The sequence below is a fragment of the Harpia harpyja genome, chromosome 1, assembly GCF_026419915.1.
Source record: "Harpia harpyja isolate bHarHar1 chromosome 1, bHarHar1 primary haplotype, whole genome shotgun sequence".
Lineage (NCBI taxonomy): Eukaryota > Metazoa > Chordata > Aves > Accipitriformes > Accipitridae > Harpia > Harpia harpyja.
The window spans coordinates 58,131,473-58,149,864 of NC_068940.1; the positions used below are offsets into that span (position 1 = coordinate 58,131,473).

Consider the following 18,392-nt stretch of genomic DNA (forward strand, 5'->3'; position numbering starts at 1 on the left):
GTTCAAGCTTAGCAGGAATGAAATGTAATTCCTACTCCTGAAAGTGCAATATTGTCTTAAACACCCAGAAAGGCTTGTTCTTCCAATTCCCATATTTTTTGTCATCTTACCATGGCTAGTCTTAAAATGCACTGAAGTAATAAGGTCTATATTTTAACAGAGTCAACATCTACTATTCTCCCTTCAACTACGGATTTTTTCTATAGCCCTTCATCAAAACACATAGGTGTGTATGGATATTTTCATGCAGCTTTTTTGCCATGAGACACAATCACCATTTTTTACACTGTTTTACAAGAGATTGACTGGCTGCCTAGTCCATTTCCTGAGACCAGGAGCAAAAGTTAACTCTAATAACTGATTCTAAATCCAGCTTTTACCTGCTTCTACAAAGACTGTTTCCCACTTGGCCACCCTTAAGAATGTGCACATAGATTGAAGAGGAGAGAAACACATACCTTGTGATAAAAGCAGCTGTGGCTCTTTCACATGAGGAGCAAGCAGCCAGAATTTCCATACAGGGAGGACTCCCTTAACTCTTCGTTCAGGCTACTTTAACCTTTGAATAGCATCTCAAAATGCCCTATGGTATCAAAACATATGAGGTACACTATTTTTGCTCTTTTTCTTTTGGAAGCCTTTTATACCATCTGTATTTCTCCAGACTTGGAACATCTTTGTTCTGAAGCCTACAGTTTATTAGGTATCATCAAAATTTTAGTGATGGCAGTGGTGGTGAGAACAGACTAAGTTGTATGCATTTCAAAACCAACACTCGTATTTTGAGATATTTCCTAGAATACTACAATGGCAATGATTAAACTCCTCAAAGGTGAGAACTGCTTTCTGCTCTGCTTTTGTATAGTCCCTTCCTGGGATACCCAGGAGCTCCCACAAGACAAACAACAAATACCAACTCTAATGAACCCACACTGAGTTTTAAACAAAATCCACAACACACCACCTGATACCCCAAGGGTGCAAATAATTTCTCCTTGTTCTCGTGACTCACCACAATATTAAATATTGCTACATTCAAACCTTTCAGCTCAAATTTCACCAGCCAAAACAATCACAAAAAGGATTGGGCTGTATCCACAAGCTGGCTTTGGAGACAAACACTAGAATGACCAGCAGCAATGCAATAGTTAACACTGTTGCCATGCAAGTGGTAATAATAGGCTTCAACACTAATCCTCTATTGAGCAGACTCAGAAAAGCTCATAGTTTCTTTGGTTCTCTTGTTCCAGTCTGGCTGCTAATTCAAAACATAGTCATATATCAGTTTACATTGTGAAGGTCATACCCACAAAGCCAGGAGCATTCCCTCTTTAAACAGGAGTGCAGGCTCGTAAAATCTGTGCAAACATACACACAAATCTAAGCCATTAGGGATGTTTGGATCTCCCACCCCTACAGATTGGTCACAAACATTGAATACACGATGCATCAGCGTTTTATTTCAGGTCAGAAGCATGCTTTTGTAATGACCCTTCCCAGTTGTCCCCACTTTGTCACCACGAGACTGTGTGATGATCTTCGGGCACACTCGATTCTCTCCTGGTGAAGCTAAACTGAAAGATGTACCACAGTGACTCAAGGGCATTCAGTCTGCCAGACTGAGACTGTTCTAAAGCCAAGCCCCCGAAATGCATTCAGCAGATGTTTCCTTCTGCAGACCCATTCCTACTGGTTCCCCCTACTTTGTTAATGTGGATATAGTCATAGTGCCAGTTACCTTCATAGATTCCATGTGTTTTGCACGTCAAACTAACACTAAAACCCAAGTGATCTTCAGAGTCTCCCATGTTTTATCTTTAAGGGAACCAAACCACCAAAGCTTACATTACATTAGGTTTTGGTGGGGAAGGAGTGGGAAGAGCGGAAGGGAAGAGAAAAAAGGAACGAGGGGTGCTGCTTCCTGCTATTTCCTCAGTTATTTAGACTGGGAACCCGAGAGGCTGGAGACAAAACACCTTCAAAGACACCAAGGGTCAACTGTTGGTTTCTTGGGGACGGGACAGAGTATTCATTTTTCATTTGGCAGCAGTGTTCCTTGGAACGAGACATTGACTATTGCCATTAACACCAGGCATTCAGCCAGCAGGGGCAAGGATACACTTCACAATTTGCACTTCTAACTTACTGGGGTGTCTGGAGCAACATCCTGTTTGATATGGTAAATTAAGCAGGAGTAGCAGGGTGGATTTTTCTTCTGCCTAGTTAAACCTCTATGTATTCAGGTTACGTATCAAAAAAATTTAGGGTGTGTCTTCACAGCCCTTAATACAGTGTCTGAGCTATGAAAGCTGGCTGAACAAGTTCATTCAATGTGAAACAGCTCTATGCACTTTCTGTTGACTCCACAGACCACCAGAAGGTACGCTTTCCCTCTTTTTACTGAAGCAATACAGTCCTTCATGAGGTGCCTGCGTTACTGCAGAATAGGCTTAGAGTATTTCTTAGTGCCTAGTACTGGGAGCTGCTGTGTCTTCTCATCTGTTCCAGTAAAACACTCAACTGCAAGCTTAACTGTAAACACAAGTAATTCTGTTAAGGCCAACGAACCAGACTGCCTCAGAGTATCTGTTTTAAATCTAGTCTCTGCTTTTTTCCTAAAAGATTTTAAATTTCAGAAGCCTACTTTTATTTTCAAAGCAGGGTATTTTACGAGGTTACTCATGGGAACAAGTACTGCAGCCTGGCTTACTGTAACCTTCACTCCTCTCCCGCCACGTCCTAAACAGCGACCCTCCTGCCGCTGACCCTCATACCCTGAACTCATTCTCCAGTGCCTAACACTGTGCCACCAGGGTTCCTCTACACGCTCAGACCTCCCATCCAGTACCTTATCACATCGCCTATGTCACCAACATCTGTGTTCCCAACATCCTCAGCATGTAACGCCAAGCCTTACAGTTTTATCCACTAAAGCACTTAAGTAACACCGTAGCTCCCTACGATGCCCCCCTACGATTGCTCCAAAAGCCTAACTCACAACATCATATGCTTTAACTAGTTTTGGTTCACTATCTGGGCAAGATGAAACAGTGCTATTGGAACTAAAATACCTGCTTAGTGCTAGGCACACTTATACAAACAGATAAGGGCTGCGTTTTACCAACATTTCCCTTTGTTGGGGCACCAATTTGAGTCTGTCGTCTTTATCAAGTCACAGGTTTTCAGGAAACATTCAAGAACTTCACATTTTTAAGACCTCTAGTCCATAAAGGAATGTGTCTGAAACTGACCCACCATGTTCAAAACTTACTAGTGAGCAAAGAGTTAACACAGACTTCAGTCTAGGCAGTAGGACTATTTCCATAGGAAAAAAAACAGGTTAAAAAAATGCTAATTTTATACTGAAGTGAAACAATCAGGTAAAAGTGGGTTGAAACCATTTCTTATTACTCTTATGTGGGGCTGGATTTACTAGATGTAGATGCCAAAAATATGCTAATGTACATGGCTGAATACAGTTTCCAAGACACCAGAAAAAAAAGAAAAACTTTCTGGGGCAACTCCAGACTGCCTCAGTCTATAATTATTGCTCGTATCAAAATATCCTTTGGCTATACAGAAAAAGGCATTCTGTTCCACAAGGTTTTTAAATGATTCATATTCTTGACTTGTAAAACCTCTCATCTGTCACAGATTACTCATGGACTCACAAGAGGAAACCCTGAAAATATTACGCTGTCTTTATACAGGAGGTATTTTCCCCAAATCCAAATGGCTTTAAAATGAAAATATCTTGAAATTTCAAGAAACCATCACAAAACCTTCTCATATCTCTGCTGAAGAAAAAGTGAGCGCCAGGACTGCAACCAGCAATTCAGGAGCAGAAAAAAATCTTGTAATATGTAAACCCACTTAAAGACTATACTCAACAGAGCTGTAGCTCATTATTACCATTAGCCCATATTACCCTAATGCTTACAACTAAAAAAAGGCAGCAAGAAACCCAAAGGGGAAGGGGTAAGGGGGACTTACCTATGAGATACATGCCGATCCAGTCCCCTGCATCCACTTCCTCCTTTATATCCCAGTATATCACTAGGTCCTGTGAATGCCCGATGGAGTAGTAGGAGCTGCTGACCATCAGGGTAGACCGGCTGTCTGAAGTGACAAGGTCCGTGTCACTGGTAGACCTAGGAATGGTGACCGTCTCATGGGAATTGTTCCTGATGTCCATGTTATGGAACTGGTCAGGGTTATAGCTGTATCTGAGAGGCTCTTTGCACCGGCGCCGATTTTGTGAGTTCCTAGATGGAGACGCCATGGCTGCCAGGCCCAGGAACCTGTTTTGGTACAGATTCTGCAAGGAAAAAAAGAAAGGATAGTATTTACAGTATTATTCATTTTTCAGCGACATCAAAGCTCAGGAAAAGTAGTATATCAGAATGAGAAAGTAGCAGATCTTTTCCCATTTGGCATTGCAAAAAAGAGGCATGAAAAGGTGTAGCAGGAAACATAGTGCTAACTCAACTCCTACTCTGTAATTCTTAGCATGAAAACAAGTTTAAGAGCAAGCCTTGCATCACCAAGCTCAGCCACAACTGGCAGCGTGTGAGGAAATTAATAGTAGCTGGCTTCCCCCACATTAATGTATGCATCCAGACACAAACATCATGACTATCAAACTGCTAGAGAGCCATTCTCTTTTAACATCAGGAGACAGTCTTCCTACTTTTGACACACAAAGTCTTCTTCCCAGTAATTCTTGTTACATTTCCAGAGGAATCTTTCTTGAAGCGCAGTCACCCCAGAGACCATATCCCATCTGGAGAGACTGGTACACAATGAGTAAGAGCTCTTCCTCCCTGCTGGAGATCTGAACAGTGAGAGCCATGAAAATGGAGTTATTCCCGTTACCAAAATAGAGCTATCTTCACTGAAGTGTAAATACAAACTAAGCGTTGCAGTGTCTCTCAGTACAGCTGATAGCTTCCAATGCTATTGCTCTGCTCCATTTTTTGCAGTAGACTGAGAGACACTATGCACACCTGCTCTGGTAGGAATTTGGGAATGCACCGGACAGTTAATAGGAATTGAGAAGATTACTGCAGAGCAGTCATCATCCTAGCAGTTGAAAAAATATTTAAACTCCAACCTACCCTCCTTCCTCAAGGCAAGCTGAGTGACTTGTACAAAATGTGTCCACAGTACATGAGTTAAAAGCTCTTGTGAGTTGGCAGATGGAGAATGCTTAAGTTACGACTGGCTTAAATTTTGATGTGAAGACATGCTCTGATACTGATCAAAATACTGGTTATTCCTTACTTCTGTGCTGTTTGTTTTTTCCATTTTCCTTCCCAGCTTTCCCTCTTCCCTCCTTGCAGCTCTGCTATTTCAATCACTCAGCTCTTCATTATTCATTAGCCTTCCATTATCCGTCTGTTGCCAGCCATGCTGTCAAGTCCCTTAGATACAAAACCAGACAGCTTTCCAGTATGCTATGAAATGCTTTTCACATGATCAGAAGTCAAATCATCCTTTTGAACTCAAACAAATTAAGTGGAAGAAAAATCATAGCTCCTCTGTCCAGCCAAGCAGTTACCCAACCCTGGCTTTATTAAGGTTATGGTAGCACAGAATAACACTAAGTCCTGAAAAAAAATCTTTTGTTTATTAATTATGCCACAAAAATTGGTATTAAGAGACCTATTATTGTGTCTTAGGATTCTGTTGCACAAGAACTGTACAGAGAATAAAAAATTCAACTGGCATGTTTGTACCTCTAGAATATCCTGTCACTTTGCAGACACTGCCCTATAATGCTTACAGTCCATTGACCCAAATCCTCACATACTGCATTAAACAGCGTTTATAAGCAAAAATAGCTCCAGCAGGAATGCCACACCTTATAGTAAGTGCTGGCAAGACTGAACCAATAATGCAAAAGGCTACATTAGAGATACAGAAATAGAAGGAGGAAGGAAGCATGTGGGGGAATGAAGCACATGGTGTTACATTTGCTATGCATCTAATTGCATCTTTGCTGCTTCTTTTCCAACAGTTACAATTATTCACTGTTTGAAAAGAGAGTTGACTTCATCGTATAAAGACCGATATTCCCTGTAAACAGAAAATGCATCTTTTTTTAATCAAAAAACAGTGTCTCACATGCTGTGAACATTTTCTAATCTGGGAAGCACTTGTAGACGTGCACAATTACCACGCTCTAGTCAGTTAATTTAAAATCGATAGGAGTTTCTGTCACTTAGCGAAGGAGGCATCTACTGTCACAACAGTACCCGAGACGACTACTATTCGTTTTATAATGGTGAGATAGCAACGCAAAGAATTTCAAGACCACTCTTCTGGATTAGTCTGTATCATTATCATGGGTTCCTTCACTCATAGCATGCTACCCAAAAGCTATTTCAGTTCAAAGGCAGACATTTTATTTCTGGTGACAAATTACTCCAGGGAGTAGTGGTTCTGCAGATACTTTCATTTTTGAATGTTAATGGATGTAGAGTATTAATTAACTGCATACTTTCAAATTAAATTAGACTTAAACATTTAATTTTTTCAGCTTCAGCATGACTTTAAGCAGTTTTACTGAAAATAGTAAATTCATCACTATGATCTAATTCTATAAGTTCCCATTTTCCTGTATGTTGATGCCAGTGAAACAAATGGCATAATCTGAAAGCAACCCAGAAGGCCATATTCTTCAGAAATCTGAGTCTCTCATATTTCCAGAATTGATCCTACACAAATACATTAATCTGCAAAAAAGAAAATCCCCAAACTGAAAAAATCCCAAACAAATGGGACAGTAGTCACACACAATTATCTGGATTAAGGAATGGCATCAAAATACAAGTATGGCTGTATGAATAAGTAGAAAAAAGGTTAGGAAAAATAGTTACTACACATTTTATTACCAGCTTTGCATGTTTTCCATGCAACTGTCTAAAGCATGCACATGGACCCCAAGCCCTGGTGATAGAGTCTCAACCATAGTGAGACAGCTTCAAAAAATTGCAAAAGACATCCTCTTGATGTCCTGTGGAAGCAATCCAATCCGTCATAGATACCTAGTATATAAAAAAAAAAATTATCTTTTTTAGGGGCTTGAGATTCATATTTATTCTCTTTATCCCTTTGCAGAGGTGTGTACACTATACACACTAAACTATACTCTCATTTCTAATGCACGGTGTAAATTATAAAGCAAGAACAACTAACAGCCAAATGTTGACCCAACAGCACAACAGATCAAGCTTGGTTGTCAACAGAAGCTAATCCCTCTTCATTCCTGGCTCAAAACAGTCACTCCATAGCTGCTTCTACAGTCAGTCTTTCCAGGGGTGTTTCCACCCATGGACTCTCTGCACCAAATGACCCCCAGGCTTCACTTTCCCCCCCATTCCCCTCACTCACTTGTATGATAGTTAGGAGTGAGGAGAGCCTTTGCTGATCAGGGCGTCTACGCATGTAAGAGGAAAGATGGTTTTCTTCTCAGACTTTTTAACATCTTTGTGTTGGATTATCAGATTTTGTCCTAAAAGGACACACTTAAGTACATCATGCATCTGCTATGTTCAACATATGAGCTCAAGCTTGTCCTAAGTTGAGGGTGCCAATACTGCACTGGTGACTGATGCACTGCTTGGCTATTTCCTATGTCTGAACTTATCTAGGACAGGAGGAATGAGGTGACAAGGATGTACAATGTTTCAGTTGTATCAGCGATGTCCAGTTACTTGAGTTTTTGACACCTCAAGTAGCAAATGTCTTTCCCTTTACATTCCTCATTTAGACATTGTGCTGGTTTTGGCTGGGATAGAGTTCAGTTTCTTCATAGTAGCTAGTATGGGGCTATGTTTTGGATTTGTGCTGGAAACAGTGTTGATAATTCAGAGATGTTTTCATTATTGATGAGCACTACTTACACAGAGTCAAGGCCTTTTCTGCTTCTCACCCCACTCCACCAGCGAGCAGGCTGGGAATGCACAAGGAGTTGGGAGGGGACACAGCCGGGACAGCTGACCCAAACTGACCCAAGGGATATCCCAGACCATATGACATCATGCTCAGCAGATAAAGCTGGGGGAAGAAGAAGGAAGGGGGGGATGTTTGGAGTGATGGCATTTGTCTTCCCAAGTAACCATTAACATGTGATGGAGCCCTGCTTTCCTGGAGATGGCTGAACAACTGCCTGCCCATGGGAAGTAGTGAATTAATTCATTGTTTTGCTTTGCTCGTATGCACAGCTTTTGCTTTACCTATTAAACTATCTCAACCCACCAGTTTTCTCACTTTTACTACTCTTCTGATTCTCTCCCCCATCCCACTGGGGGAGGCGTGAGCAAGCAGCTGTGTGGTGCTTAGTTGCCAGCTGGGGTTAAACCATGACAGTCCTTTTATGGCACCCAACATGGTGCACAAAGTGTTCGAGATAATGACAGATTTGACTGGAATGTGCTGGATTGAATTTATAGCTGCTATTGCTGTTTAGCTATTAATTGATGGGCTCCTGTGCTTGCAATGGGGCTTGCTTGCCTTACTGTATTATTAGAGTCTAGTGCTCGTTAATGGCTGCTTTTTCACTGCTTTTCACTTTTTTCACTGCTTGCTGTACTGAATATCATCTACTCTGCTGTGCCTGGGAACATTTTGATATCAGCAATGGCCATGAGCCTGGGCTGGCAGATGGCCAGGGCATCGCTGCTGTTTCTGTGCTGCTGTACTGGACAGGCTGGAACTTCAGTGTGAACTTGAGTCAAAGGGACTGTGACCTGTGGATGAGTCCATCTGGGAGCAGGACACCCCAAAGCCTCTGTGGCCATGGATAAGTCCACACCAGAGCAGGTACATCTCGAAGCGTCTGTGACCATGGTTATGTCTGTGCCGCAGCAGGTATACCTCTGAAGGGATTGTGGCCCAAAGATAAGTCCACACCGGAGAAGGTACACCTTGAAGAACCAGTGGCTGTGCATGAGGTCAACCTGGAGCACCTCAAAGAATTTGGCCATGGATAAGCCCACGACAAAGCAGGTACAGCCCTGGAGGGACTGCAGCCATGGGTAAGGCCATGTCGGAGCAGGTTTCCTTCTGAAGGGGTTGTGGCTGTGGGTAAGGCCACACAGGAGCAGGTATATCTCTGAAGGCATTGCGGCCCATGGAGAAGGCCACGCTGGAACAGGTGCACCTCAAAGCAACTGTGGCTGTAGATAAGTCTGTGCCGCAGCAGGTATATCCCTGGAGAGACTGTGGCTCACGGATAAGGCTCCACTTGGCCCTTTTGTGTACATACAACTATGGCAACAAGTATTTAGCTATAAAATATTAGCGTGCTGAGCAAAACTAGCCAAAGGGATATTTTTCCGCTCTCACCAGCACTCCCTCTGATTTTCACAAAGTTCTGGAAAGCTTTGTCTCTAAAGATCTACCAGCCACATAGAAGTCCTACTCAAAATGAGATTTTTGAGGGATTATCTGTGGGCAGCACTTGCCTCCTATTTATGTCACTTAGTCCATCTAATGAAAACAAACATCAGAAAAAATAGTTTAGGGTATTTTTTTCCCCCCATATAAATGCAACTGCAATCCCTAACAAGGGAAAGTAGGAAGGAACGGCCAAAAGGAAATGACAGATGAGATCCGACTGTAAAGAAAACTGATCTCAAAAATGTACACATAGAAAACCTGTAAATACCAAGAAAAAATATTTTATAGATTTTCTTCCAATGTTCTCTCCCTTTCACAGTCACACCTCTCTCCTTGCCCGACTGCTGTTTGGCACTGGGACAGCAGAGAGCTCTTGTCACCACTGCCTTTTCCTTCACCACCTGAGAAAACCGTACCACCTTCCTCTCTGAGACAAGAAGAATTCTCTGGCTGGAAGGCTTCACACCATTATTGCTAGCTGAATTTCACCACAGGATTCAGAGCTGCCATGCAGCAACTTCCCCTGGAGAGCTGTAGGGCTTAATGTTAGGGATTATTTTTTTTATTTGGGATTATTTTAAATCATGCCAGAAAGGTACATGATGCTTTAGCAATACAGAGATAGATCTCAGCTAAGCATCTGCAAGGATCCAGCTCAATTCTCTGTTCAGACAATTAAGAGCTGTCTTTTAGAAACTTGGACTGATACCAGCTACCTCCTATTGCTGCTTTGTCAGAGAAGATGTATTTGTGCAGATCAGGATGGTGGTACATTGGACTTTTACTGTCCATACCAAAGACTGAAATACAACCCATCACTGGAGCATTGGCAGATGAAGAAATTAAAGGGAACAAGGTAACAATATTAGCCAGCATGACAGTGGACTCAAAGTAAGACACATGTAGTCATTTAGATGTCTGCAAGCACCATCACAACCAGAATTTCAAGGGCAAGTACCAAGAAAGACAGTGAGATAGCTTTGTATGATGGGAAGCTTGGGACACAGCACATTTACCCATCTGAAAATTTAACAGGCCAGTAGTCAAGTCTGATATAGGCAAATCAGATGTGGAGTTATGTCTCTTGGTTGCTCCATCAGAGATGAAGGCTCTCCTGATAAGGTTTTAGCCTTCATTTGCAAGGCTTACGTGTTTTGTAAAAGACAAGAAGGAGCCCAGAAAAATTAAAAAAAAATTAGGGTAGCCTGGTGAAAGTGATAAGTTATGACAGCAAAAGTCTTCTGACCAGCTTTCAGGAAAGTAAGATCACATGTATCAGCAAGGATATTGTACTAACAGAAATACAAAGTAGTAACAGCCTATATGAAAGGTTTAATTGGCTGGATAAGAGACAACATAAAAAGATTTTAAAAACTTAGTCACAGCCCAGGTGTGAACACCCAAAGCAAAATCCTGACACTGGGCCAGAAAGACAAGCAGGAAAGCAACAGTGCCAATAGTCATCGAAAGGTGATGAGATGGGACTCTGCAAGCCAGAGCTTTGGGGCAGACCTTTAACTTGAAGGTGAGCCTACCGAAAGGGCTTTCAGTATGTAAAATTGTTTTATTAGAGCATAAATTAGAATCAGGTAAGTTCTGAAAGACAGGAAACTCAGCTCTGTTGGGTGGAAGAGTGAAAAAGCTGGGTGAAAGTAAAAAAATATGAGAATGAATCTCGCTGCTGTTCCTTACAGAGCAGGACTCTCCCCTCCAGCCTTGCTCTCAACCCAGCAACGTGAAGTCCTTCCTCAGATCAATTTCTCCTGCTTTTCATAGCCCTAAAGACTTGTTGCAGGTTCTGCTCCCTGTTCGTCCCAGAAACCTTCTCATCTCCACTCCCACTGCAGGCCTGCTGCTCTCAATCTTTTACCCATCTGCTCCCCCCACCCATAGCCCAGAGGGGCCCTTAGTTGCCACCACTCAGTGGCTTTCAGGGAAGGTACACTCTCCCTCCGTCAAACTCTAAGCCAGGAAAAGGTAAACAAAGAACATAGATTTCCTCCTTTTTGCCTAGGGACAGTCCTCTTAACACAGCACATGGTACCTGCACAGCAAATTGTCAACCAAGAAAACATTTGCATTTTCCATCACTGCGGGCACAGTACAATTGACTATAGAAAATGCAAAGCAATGCAGAGGTAAGAAGAAACACAGTTCAGAAGTAAGCTGTAATCAAGGTTACAGTTTCAGCTATCATAACTGCCCCCCGTCAACATACTCCCACCTATCACAGCTATTTGTTTGTTTATCATCACATGAGAAAAATCCCTTTGGACATTTGAATTTTGGAAGAATCATTACTATAACTCTTAGCACAAAAAGGATTCTTAAAGCATAGCTTATAGTACAGCCAAATCCAGTAAACAAGGCCTTATAGTGCAAGGAGCTATACAAAATTTTCTCCAAATGGTTCAGCATCTGACTTGCTGAAAACATAAAACCCAACATGAAGATCATCAAGCTTGGAATTAGAGAATGCTATGAAGCCGAAGGATTTGGAGAGCACAAAGAACTTTGTAGGATCGGACCATTTATTTGAGAGGCACAGGAATGGTTTCTCAGAGCTCCAAAGGAATCATTTAACAGCACGAGGGAGTTGCAGGCTTCCATGGTCCGCTGACACCCTTTGCCCTGCAAGATATTACAGAGCATATAGATGAAACTGCTGCTCTTGGGAAGACTGAAATGAAGGCTGCAAATGTTTCAGAGGGATGCATGCCATAATAACACTAAAGAACTTTAAGTGCATTTGTCTCAATACTGCACATCTATGGCACAATATATATATTTATGCCTATAATAAACACTAATCGGAAATCAAAGCCATTATACATCAGCAATGGGGGAAATGGATGTTATGAGGTAGTTCATTTTTCCATTTCCTGACCTTTGTGTGTTTCCAGTCTAGCTGTACTGCTATGTTAATGTATCCTCTTACATTTAACTTTGCTCCAGTGATGTGCAAATCATTGCACAAATTAGAATCAAAATGAAAGAGCTGACCTCCAGGTCAACTCAGCAAGGTTCAGTGCCAGTGGGTGGGATTGATTCCTGTGCAGGCCTATTAGTCATAAGGCAGCAAAAGCTGGCAGCAGAGTAACCAGGGGTATACTCTAAGCATCTACAAAGAAAAGTACAATTAAGCGCAGTCCACATTTTCTGAAAGCACTCCATCTCCTGGGCACAAGCAGATGGAAGCTGGAATATGGGGCAATGATTGGAGGGAAATTCTTGGAGTTCAGAAAAAGAAAGGAAAAAAAAAATAAATTAACAATGCTTTTTTTTTTTCTCTTTCTGGAAGAAGTAAAAAACAGTGCTGTCTAATGAAACCAAGAGAGCATGCTGAAAGATACACACAACACATTTCCAATTAAATGATTCCAAGAATTAAGATTTGTACTCCTGTAACTATATAAACCAAACAAGTTTCTGAAAAAAATGACATTTTACCTGTTTTAGATGAGATCACTCCAAGCTTCTACACTGTAGACTACTGATGTCTAACTAAAAGCAATTAACAATCTTACATTCAACACATTTGTATTGACACAGCGATAATCCACTCACAGTTCACTACATAAAGCACTGGGAAGTTTCTGCAATAGAATGCAGCTAAAGGAAAAAATTAATTTCTTAATTTCTCTTAAATCAGTAGCAGAAAAAGTCTTGCCTCAGCAGTTTGGTACAGCAAGGGATGAGAAACAGCCATCACACTTACCCCGTTACAGAAAAAAGGTCTGAAAACATTGCCAATATTTTTAAAGGTCATATTCAGGTACACAAGAACAGGTAAACATGAAATACAGTCTGAATATAAAATCTCAAAAAGATAACTGTAAGGAAATAATAAAAGGGTGAACATGGTAACATCTTAAACCAAGATAACACTGCACACCTTCGCTCTGTTCTTTCCACACTACCAAATTAAAGAAATAACCTTAGGATCTGTTCATATGCTACTATCAAATACTCCAAAGTCCACAATGCTCGCCTTTGCTGGTGCTTTATGATGCACGTAACAGGAAATTTATATTTTTGACTTGGATGGTTTTAAACATCAGAAGCAGGCAAAGAAGTGCTGCTGCAGTACCAGACAGAGGCAGGACAGTGACTACCTCTTAATAGGTGCAAGATGAAGCATTCATTGGTAGGACAACACACCCTCTCTTAACAAGCATCCTCATGTCCATAAAGGCCAGCGCGGACCACACCACCTTCACAGATACACAGTCCTAGTGACTGTGGTGCCAAAGACTAAAAATCTCCATTACTCATCTTTTCAAACCCAAGGACAACAATTGTTGCAAGAAGAAAAGCAGTCATTCTTTACCAGGCACTGGTACTGGTTTAATCCACTATTTAAAGTAGAGAAGCATCACTTTCAGCAGAGAGTTGTCCCAAAAAACCTGTGTGCCCCACACCGGTCTGTCTAAGAATCATCACTGCATTCATCAGGTCCACTGCACAGCTGGACTCTGCTAGTCTCCCAGGAATGCTACTTACTCTGAAGGGGTTTTAGGAGGGAGGAGGTAAGCACAGGGATGCTCTTCTCTTCTGCAAGCTAAAAACATTGCTGCTCTTCTGTGATCAACTGATACTCCTACTGAGAAGCCCTGACCGTACTGGATGCCCTGTTTCAGGTTCTGCACAACACATAATAATAGACATCTCTTACCTGACAGATTTTTATAACCAGTGGCTTCAGTTCTTCAAGTACTTTGTCCAAGCAAAGATCAATGTCTTTTATAGCACTAACAGAGGCCCAGATTCATCCAACTCAAGCTTTGAGTACTTGAGTCACCTAATTTAGGAATGCAGGTTCCCAAGACTCCCTGTGTACTCAAAGAGTCATGCTCCTCCTGAAAAAGACTGAGACCCAGGTAAGGCTTTCGCAGAGAGGATTCATCTCCACCTTTCTTCAACACCATTTTAACGAGTGAGTGACTGCCGGGATCCTAGGTTTGGCATGTTAGGTTACATAGGAAGGAGCCAGACCTGTGTATGAGCCTCTTAAGCTCTAAGATTTTATATTATATAAAAATTAGTGGGCAAAGCACTCCTGAGGAACATCCAGAGAAATTCAAAGCAGAGAAAATAACAAGAAAATACTCAGTATACTGTATACACTTTATGTACAGATCTTTTAAAAAGTGTAATACCAGTAAACGTAGCAGAGGTTTACAGGAAAAGCTGTGAAGACATCTTGCAAAATTTAAGAGACTACTAACAAAATGACGTAGAGTAAATATGAGTTGCAGAAAGATATCCAGTAATGTACAACATTTCCCAGAACTGTCAGGTACAGTCATTTCTCTGCTCAGAAGCAGTCCCACATTTCCCATATCTCTTACCTAGAGTCCAAAGACTCCTCTGAAAACTTTTTGCAGAAAAAACTCTTAATTTCTTATGATACGTAAGAGTTATAAAAATCCCACCATTCTCTACCATTAAGAATGTATTATACCTTCCACCATGACAACTGTTTTGCTAAAAGACAAAGCTTGTGTGACGTCTGTAGTGCATATTGCTACCAGATAGAAGGAAAGAGTTGTCTAATGTATCACACAGGTATCAGGCATGGCTTATTATGTATAGAACACACACACACAAAAGGCAACAGAAAGCAACCAAGCACAGATATCAAAAGTGAAGTTTTTAGTGTTAACCTCCCTTCAGACAGGAGTATGAAACTTTGCAAACAAAAGGTTCATGTGCATATGTATCAAAGGATTTATCCTGCAGAGCTCAGATCTATCCATGTAGTATTCCCCCACCCATACTTCTCTCTCTGCCTAGACACTCCTGTGTGCAGCACAAACAGATCCATACACACACCACAAGATGTTCATCATTGCTATGACCTGTAAAATTTCTATTGACACCATGAGCACCATTCCCTGAAAGAGCTGTCTATGGTTTCCCTCGTGCCTCCCCCTATTCCAGGCTGTCAGCAAGGTCCCTGTTCCTCTGTCCCACATCCCTCACACCACAGCCCACGCTGTCCCAAGTGACAATGCATCTTCCTCTCTTGAGGAAGGGCATACCTTCTCTTCCTCACTCGTAAGTAGGAAGGGCTAGGGCACAAGACATCACTTGCTGTACCAGCCATAGGACAGGCACCGAATTAACATATGGGGACAATAAACACATAAAAAACGCAGGAGGGATGGAAGGAGGCTCTTTTCACTTATGGTTCATGCCAGCTGCCCACGGTGGCTGACCCCCACTCCACAGCAAAGACAACGTTTTAAATCTCCTGTTTCATTCATTGCCCCTACACTCTGTCATGCCTCTTACCCCCATCTGTATTTCTTCAAAAGTGATTTGAAGTGTCAGTATCTTAACCTCCTCAGGCAGTGAGGCAGGGTTGAGGCAGGTAGATAGTACTCGACAGCCTGCTAGTACTAATGCCTACGTCAACCACTCGTTTGATCTACAAACAACAAACCACTGCAATAAACCAGTCTCTCAACCAGACACCAGCTTCAGAGCATGCCTTCAGCTCCATCTTCCACCTTTCAACAATGCCTAGAACATTCCCTGACATTTTAAAATTAATTGGCCACAGAGCTCCTGTTATAATCATATTACCTCCAGACAAATACAGAAACGCCATCCAGTTGAGTGTGCTTGATCCAGCTTCTGATAAAATTAAAGGCAAAACTCCCCTGACTTCAATGTGGAGCAAAGTGACTTTGTAAAGCAAAGGAAAACCCATATAGATGTCAACAGCTGCGGTTAACAAGGGCTAATCCAAACCTGGAAAATCAAGAGTTCATATTTTGACTAAAACACTTCAAATGTTTTCATCCATGCTACAACCTGTTCTGTTGGAAAACACATTAGACAAACATGTAGAGCAGCAAGTTGAATTTTAGGACACAGATCACAGCAACTACTCTTAGAATGAGATCTCAAAACCTAGAAAAACCTGTCATTTGATGGGTTAGGATTTAAAATATAATCATATTTTTAGACCATGTTATCTGAATGTTTTTTCCTATGCATTTATAATAATAGAATCTAACAGATTTTTCATTTTTTCAAAAGAAAAGAAACCCCTCATGGATTTAAACTGGAACATCAGATACTGAAGCATATTCATCATTACTGCGTGGTTTTTGTCTGATGTCACTGGAGAGCAAAATGAAAACTGCTTGCAAGTATTAAGGGTTCGACTACCAAATTTAAGCATGCTTGTTCTCAACAGACTGACTTCTTATGTCTGTACACTCTTGGGAAGATTATGACAACATTCCCATATTTTTTGTAATTAATTTTTTTAAAAAATATAAATATCTAAAGTTCATTATGTGTTAGGGGTTTTTTTTGCTGTTGTTTTCTAAGAAAAATCTATTATAACAAAGGTTTTCAGGATCAAGAGTTCTTATGTTGCAGTGAAAAACAGTAAAGAAAAACTGATTTATGCTTTGTAATGCCTCAGATCCAATATTTTATTCTTGAAAATAATCCTCACTGCATTAAAAACTTAATACTACTGATAGAACCCACCAGGCATAGTTTAAAGGGTGAGATTTCTCTGTTCCTGGACAGGTAAAACTAGCTTCAGATACGTATCTCCAAACCAGATTGCTACTTCCTGTTTCACCTTTATTAAAAGTTGTTTATGTTTCGATTGTATAAATCATAATAAATTGCTACTATAATTGTATTCATGAGAAAGCAAAGAAGCTGGGCAAACTATCCCGAGAGGAAATGAGTAATTCTGGTATTACAGTCTCTAGTTGAGGAACAAGATTCAGATTTTACAAAGAGAACATGTGATGGCTTTATCTAGGGCACAAAAAGAATCCTACATGAGAGAACAGAAGCTGCGTTCAGGGACTCTGTTCTCTGGAACACTGTAAGACAATTCTGAGCTACATGTCCAAAGTTTTCTGGGGAACTGCTAGCCAAGGTTCGATGAAAGGTAGCCCAGTAGTTCCCCAGTAGTTACTATGTTGTATCACACAATCATATGTACAGGCACGTATGTCTGCTCACGTTACTGCATGAGGTTCCAATTTACCTTTTTCTCTTTTACTGCAGTTCAAAAGGGTTTGTGCTCAGAAGGTCTCATGAGACTTTTCAAAGGGGAAGAACATTTGCAAAGGTGACCGAAAAAGTTATATTTCACTCGACCACAGACAAAAACACAAGAATCGTTCTGAATGAAGATTCAAGCCATAGTTTCATTTAATTTTAATGAGGACCATTAGTTAGACTTAACCCAATGCTTTTTTGCTGCCACTGAATCCTCACAGAAGAGAAGTAATTACAGTTTTTAACACTGCACTTAAAGTAAGGCCCAAAGGAGAAATTTTTTAATCTATTTTTCTGCTAACAACCCCTCTGTCAAGGAAGTGTCCTAAATCCATCAAGGATTAGGTTCTAGGGCATTGCAATGAAAGTCTACAGTTTAATTAATTAGCATTTATAGATGCCTGCACAAGTAAGCAAGTTGGAAAACTATTCGCTTCTGCAGGCATTAAACCCGAGTTCTGGAAGAGACCCGAGACACACACATCATCACACAGCAAGGCTACGGCCACACGAGCGGCCATATCCTGCTTGGATGTCTTGGCGTGGGACTCTGTTCTGTTCTCCTAAGGACAATGAGATGTACCTACTGTCCAAGTCTGTGCACAAATCAATGAAGCACACTTTGGTCCACGGATGCTACTTTTAAATTGATGGTATTACTTGCTGGATAAAATGCTATTCAACTTAAACTTAGGTAGTAAAACTGGAACGTCAATAAGGTTAAAACTTGACTTTGGAACAGGTATTTCCATTAGGGGTTCTCAAGCACCACAAGAATGTGTATGTATCGGGTCTGCATGGCAAGGTTGGGGGCAGAGGGGCTACAGGGGCAGCTTCTGTGAGAAGCTGCTAGAAGCTTCCTCTATGTCTGATGGAGCCAATGCCAGCTGGCTCCAAGATGGACCTGCTACTCGCCAAGGCCGAGCCCACCAGCGACAGCAGCA

The 18,392-nt window shown here is 41.3% G+C and overlaps 1 protein-coding gene across 4 annotated transcripts in view; it reads right to left on the reverse strand.

Moving 5' to 3' along the window:
• Positions 1–18,392, reverse strand: part of HECW1 (HECT, C2 and WW domain containing E3 ubiquitin protein ligase 1) — a 279,914-nt gene that overhangs the window by 188,434 nt on the left and 73,088 nt on the right. For all 4 annotated transcript variants that reach the window (XM_052795694.1, XM_052795687.1, XM_052795670.1 and 1 more), the window contains one exon: positions 3,994–4,318. In XM_052795694.1, coding sequence (XP_052651654.1) covers positions 3,994–4,318 — 325 coding nt within the window. The remainder of the gene's footprint in view (positions 1–3,993; positions 4,319–18,392) is intronic.